At 44.1% G+C, this 6,000-nt stretch overlaps 1 protein-coding gene across 1 annotated transcript; it reads left to right on the top strand.

Moving 5' to 3' along the window:
• The first annotated feature begins 3,401 nt into the window (after window positions 1-3,401).
• On the top strand, window positions 3,402-5,056 carry LOC109734621 (disease resistance protein RGA2-like). Its single transcript, XM_020293825.3, has one exon. It carries the CDS (start codon window positions 3,530-3,532, stop codon window positions 4,976-4,978), a length of 1,449 nt encoding a protein of 482 aa, XP_020149414.1. The 5' UTR covers window positions 3,402-3,529; the 3' UTR covers window positions 4,979-5,056.
• The last annotated feature ends 944 nt before the right edge of the window (window positions 5,057-6,000 follow it).

Raw genomic sequence — 6,000 nt, 5'->3', positions numbered from 1 at the left:
TGAACATCCAGGTTCCGCTATTGGTTATTGACCGGAGATGTGTCTCGGTCATGTCTACATAATTCTCGAACCCGTAGGGTCCGTACTCTTAACGTTCGATGACGATTTGTATTATGAGTTATGTGTTTTAGTGACCGAAGTTTGTTCGGAGTCCCGGATGAGATCACGGACATGACGAGGAGTCTCGAAATGGTCGAGAGGTAAAGATTCATATATTGGAAGGTCGTATTCGGACATCGTAATGGTTTCGAGTGGTTCGGGTATTTTATCGGAGTATCGAGGGGTTACCGGGACCCCCCGGGAGGGAAGGGGGCGCGGCCCCCCTTTCCCTCTCCCTCTCCTCTCCTTCCCCATTTCTCCCTCCGTAAGAAGGAAGAGAGGGGGGGCGAATAGGACTAGGAGTCCTAGTCGGCTCCCCCCTATGACGCACCCCTTGGCCGGCCTCCTCCCTCTCCTCCTTTATATACGGGGGCAGGGGGCACCCCATAGCAGATCAATTATTCTCTTAGCCGTTTGTGGTGCCCCCTCCACAGTTTACTCCTCTAGTCATAGCGTCGTAGTGCTTAGATGAAGCCCTGCGCGGATCACATCACCATCACCGTCACCACGCCGTCGTGCTGACGGAACTCTCCCTCGACCCTCTGCTGGATCAAGAGTTCGAGGGACATCATCGAGCTGAACGTGTGCTGAACACGGAGGTGCCGTACGTTCGGTTCTAAGATCGGTTGGATCGTGAAGACGTTCGACTACATCAACCTCGTTAAACTAACGCTTCCGCTTTCGGTCTACGAGGGTACGTGGACACACTCTCCCCTCTCGTTGCTATGCATCTCCTAGATAGATCTCGCATGAGCGTAGGATTTTTTTTTAAATTGCATGCTACGTTCCCCAACAAACACCGTCACCAACACGGGGTAGATCTGGCCGAGGCCAGCAACTCGAGCCCGACTAGGCCTTCAGGCACTCGAAGGCCACCATGTCCATGGCCTCACTCACGCTCACACGGTCGTTGTGCTATGTGACTAGCGCTAGCCCATCTTAAATCGCGACTGCCTCGCACCACAGCCTATGCCGGCGCCGTGCCCGTGGAGCCATGTCCGCATGGACACCCAAGGCCGAACCCACCTCAGCACCATGGGCCGTCCACTCCACAACCGCACTCGCACGTGATGAAGTAACCAAAATATGGTATATGGTACTGTACTTATTCGCAAAAAAAGGTTACTATACTGATCATAGATATGCTAGTACGAGTTCTACAGTTGTTTTGTACTTACACGCATATACCAGTTTATCTATGGAACAAAATATTTGAGCATACATATGCATGCACAACATCCATTGAACATCTCTAAAACATGGGTGAACTGATTACTTTTTTACACAATGCACTATGGGCAAAATGGTATTGTCACCTCACACTTAACACTGTTAGTACCTAAAATGGACGGAGGTATCATATAAGACACAAAATTTACTTTAGGTGTCAAATATGGAAGAAAATTTATTTTGGGCCAAATAAGGAAGCAAAATTTAACATAGGGCCAAGTAAGGAATTCTCTCCCCATTTTTAGCCCATTGCGGAGATCAACGTCACACCAAACCGAAACTTTGAAGAATGCACAAGATGCAACAGTTCTGATTTCCATGCTTTAGTCCATGGATATTTAAATACTGGTCCATTTTCTCCCCATTTTTAGTCCATGGATATTTAAATACTGGTCCATTTTCCATGCTTTCCTGGTGATCCATGGATACTTAAACACTTAAATACTACACTTTTTTGATAACCACCAATATCATCTCACACCATTTTATGAATCCTGATCGATATACCGAGGTGAGAAAACTGGCCTGAGGTAAGAAAAGAATGTTTGCTGGAATGTGGGCACTGAAACTTCTAAACATTTAGAACACCCTCTAAAAATTTCAAGCTGGGCACAACAGGACAAACCTTTCATTTGCTTCGCTACCGGCACTCAAGGTTCACTGACTGATCACGAATTCAGATTTGACCAAGCGTATCTAACATCACAATTCTACTCGTCGTTATTATTTCCTTGTTTTCTTTATTTAGCTTTTTAATCGCAATTCAACTAGTCGTGTATGAACATAAGCCTGATCAAACCAAAAAACCAAATGCATGCTCACTTGACCACACTTTCGGGATTAGGTTTTGAAGAACCAAAAAGGAGTGATATGGTGCAATTTCCTGTTTGTAAAATGAAGGATATCTGTATTATTTGCATGAGAGCCACCACACAATTGTAGCTTCTCAACCTAATGAAGGACAACTGTAGTGCGAGTTCGAACAGATCTACATGTGCGCGCGAATTCACAGTTCCGTGAGCAAAATAGCAAAAAATGGTACTGTGATCACCCATGGCCAAGAACATGTTAGAAATTTAAAACTGAGTTCAATTCAAGACCACCTTGACATGGACTTATGGTAAAACATGAACATGCAGACACACCCGTAAGTAGCATAGTGATTGCACCAGAGCTATTCCCAGACCAGATTACATGGAGGAAAAGAAGAAATAAGCCTGGCATGTCTTTCCCGGAAGGAGCGCACTTCTGCTAACAACGACATTCAATAATGATAAAATAGACTGTACAAGGCGGTCGCGAGAATCCAGGCTCTGCGGTGCCACTGCTGAGCTGCTCAGCACTGAAGTCGTTGCTTGGAAATCGACATCAGGTCAAGCAACACTTTTACTATTGTGGAGATGAATATCAGGTCAAGCCTGAACTCTGCAAAATCCAGAAGATGTGACAATTTCGGGTTGAAGACTGAACTAGCACAAATAGACCATACAATCAGGTTCTGAAGAAACCAAAAGAATTGTACAAACAAACAGGTTGCATCTGCCCTGCGAGATTAATGAAGTATTGAGCTCTGATTCTCATCATCACTGGCCAAGATTAAAAAAGTAGCACATCTTTTCCTTGAGTGATGAGTGAACATATATTTTCATGCTACGAAAAAAAATGAACCTACTTACAGTGAATATTGAAAATATATACCAGTCAATATTCTCATACTGCTCGAATAGTTGGCTTGTCCTTGTCACATATTAGTGCATTTAGACAAGTATCCATGTGTCGCCACCCAATTGTCGCTGTCAACTGCTTATAAATCCCTGTATATACTTTTCTTTGCAAAGAGTCTGCAAGACTTGTTTGGCAGAGCCACTTTATTTGTCCATAGACTGTTGCCTACCAAGTTTGTCGATGGTCCAAGTTGCATCTGATGAAAATTCTTCTCCATTACCATAGTGGAGATCAACATCACGTCAAACCTGACCTTTGAAGAATGCGCAAAGTGCAAGTTTTTTTTTAATGAAACTCTGAAGTAGCACAAAGGAGAAAATGACAAATATCCTTGTGTCACCCACCCACTCGTCACAGTCATAAGTCATCCATGGAGACTTTTATATTTCGTGAAGATTCTCTGCAAGCCTTGGCAGATGCCAGCCTATAAATTTGTCAATAAGTAGACCAGTTGATTACCTAATTAATTCCCGCCATGGAGGTTGCCTTGTCTGCAGTTGCAGGTGAACTAGTGAGCCGTTTCATCTCCTTCCTGCTAAACAAGTACCATTCTAGCCGTCTACACTCGCAGGAGAAGGTGATGGAGAGGTTGCATCATCTCCTGATGAGAGTTTGCACCATCGTCGAGGAGGCCGACACCCGGTACATAAACAACTCCGGGATGATGATGCAGCTCAAGATGCTCTCACAGGCCATGTACCGAGGATACAGTGTGGTGGACAACTCGAAGTACCAAGCTCTCCAAGACGGTGCAAGCTCTGACGAGGTTAGCAGCAACGACTCATCTACCTGGAGCTTGTATTTAGCCAAGCGTTCTCGAACAACTAATAAGGCCACGCACCTTGAGTTGCATTGTGCCTTGGAAAGCTTGGAAATTGTTGTTGCTAACATGGCAGAATTTGTTATCCTTCTGGGTGGATGCGAGCGCATGTCTCGTAGGCCATACGATATTTATCTTTACATAGACAACTTCATGTTTGGCCGGCATGCTGAAAAGCAAAAGCTCTTGAGCTTCTTGCTGCATCTCGACCCTCTTGGTGATGATGCACTGGCAGTTCTTCCGCTCATAGGTGGTGCAACAACTGGGAAGAAAACTTTGGTTGCTCATGTGTGCGGCGATGAAAGGGTTCGCGGGCGCTTCTCCTCTATATTGCACTTGAAAGGAGACAACCTTTTAAGAATACTTGACCACGGAAGGACTATGAAAGGGATGATGTTGATCGTTATTGAGTTTGTTTCTGATGTAGATGATGATGACTGGGAAAGGTTTCACTCATTTCTCATGCGAATTGGAAGAGGAAGCAAGATCATCATTGTAAGTAGAATTAAAAGTTTAGCCCGGTTTGGATCGGTGAAGCCGATATTCTTAAGTGCTCTATCTCATGATGAGTTGAGGTACCTTTTCAAGATAATGGCATTCGGAAGCGTAGACCCGACAGAACATCCACGGCTCCTTCAGCTCGCAGATGAATTTGCCAAGGTGTTGCATAGTATGCAATCTTCACTTGTCGAAATAACTGTGTTTGCAGATGCGTTAAGGAGGAGTCTGCATGTTCAATCTTGGTGTTGCATATTGGACAAGGGGAGAAGGTTCTTTAAAAGGAACCTCTCCATGTATGGTATGCAGCCAAGAATAGCGCTCCTAGAACAAGGCCATCCAGTGGACATAACGGATGTTACTTCGCATCCACACAGCATGGCACCTTATACAATGAATACTTCAGTCGAGAAACCGCCAAGTGTGACTGCTGCGGAACTTCTAACAGATCCTAGTGTTAGACCAAAAGGAGACTTCATTCTCATTTTATGGGAATCAAGGATACCCCCGCATGAATCATTTGTTTATTTCGTTACAAGTCGTGCTCAGGATAAACATCAAGGTAGCACCTTGGCAGGGAGGAAGCGACGAGGAGTGCCGGTCTAATTTTGTTTCAGAACTCTTGTAATGTAAATCTTGTTGTATTTTTTTAATTCAGAATAAACGGATGTGTTCATGTATACCAGTGAAGTAATAAATTCACTAATGATTTCAGTTAACGTACCATAAACTTGTACATTTTATCAGATCCAGCAATCCACCACCTGCTCTTTTTAGATAGCGAACCAACGGCATCATCCAATGTGACAGTACCGACTACCACTCCTTACTATCACTAGCGAGTGAACTCTAAGTAAAGTGACTTACTAATTATATGTTGTGCTGTTGCGTGGATGTGGAATGCACGAAAACTTGGATCAGGTCAGATTACAGTTGCAACTGCAGGATAAGATTGGATTAAGAAGTCTGCTAGGCGCCGGCATCCTTCCCAGGCTGAAAGCAGAAAATTCTGATAAAATTTCAGAAACGGTCGGAACGAGCATCTGATGATAATGATTTAAGTTTGAGGTGTATATGGTGTGGATATTTGCAGTAATATCAACAGCCTCCTGACCTGTCGGAACGAGCATCCTAGCACTCGTCCAGAAGCCAAGAAACAGGGGGGGACAAAAACAATTTCTTGTAGGAAGACAGCTGCTAGTTTGGAATAGCAAACAAAACCAAGTTGTCGATCGTCTAAAACTGACCAGAACCGAAGGGTGGAACCAGAAAATACAGTACAGTCAGCTGTCTAGCTAGACCTTAAACAAGAAGGAAATCATAAGCTTTATTTTTCTGAAGGAAACTGCTTGCTATGTCGACTTGAATAATAAACACTTAAACAGTGATGGCAATGCGCTCTGTTACAGTATGTCAGTTACAATATCCCATAACACTAGCTGTAGCACATTCAAGACCTGACAATATTGGAGGTCACTTCCGTGTGAAATCCACGCGAAAAAACTAACAGAAAAAGCGTCTAATATGGGCTGTTACTAAATTCAGTCCAAAGCCTGTTTCAGCACTGAAAAGAGGACCCGTTTGAGCCCACCAAATTATGAGTCTGGTTGCTATACGGACCACTCCAT

The sequence above is a fragment of the Aegilops tauschii genome, chromosome 2, assembly GCF_002575655.3.
Source record: "Aegilops tauschii subsp. strangulata cultivar AL8/78 chromosome 2, Aet v6.0, whole genome shotgun sequence".
In the NCBI taxonomy this organism is placed as follows: Eukaryota; Viridiplantae; Streptophyta; class Magnoliopsida; order Poales; family Poaceae; genus Aegilops; species Aegilops tauschii.
Note: the sequence above shows the minus strand (reverse complement) of the source record. Positions and strands in the feature narration are given on the sequence as shown.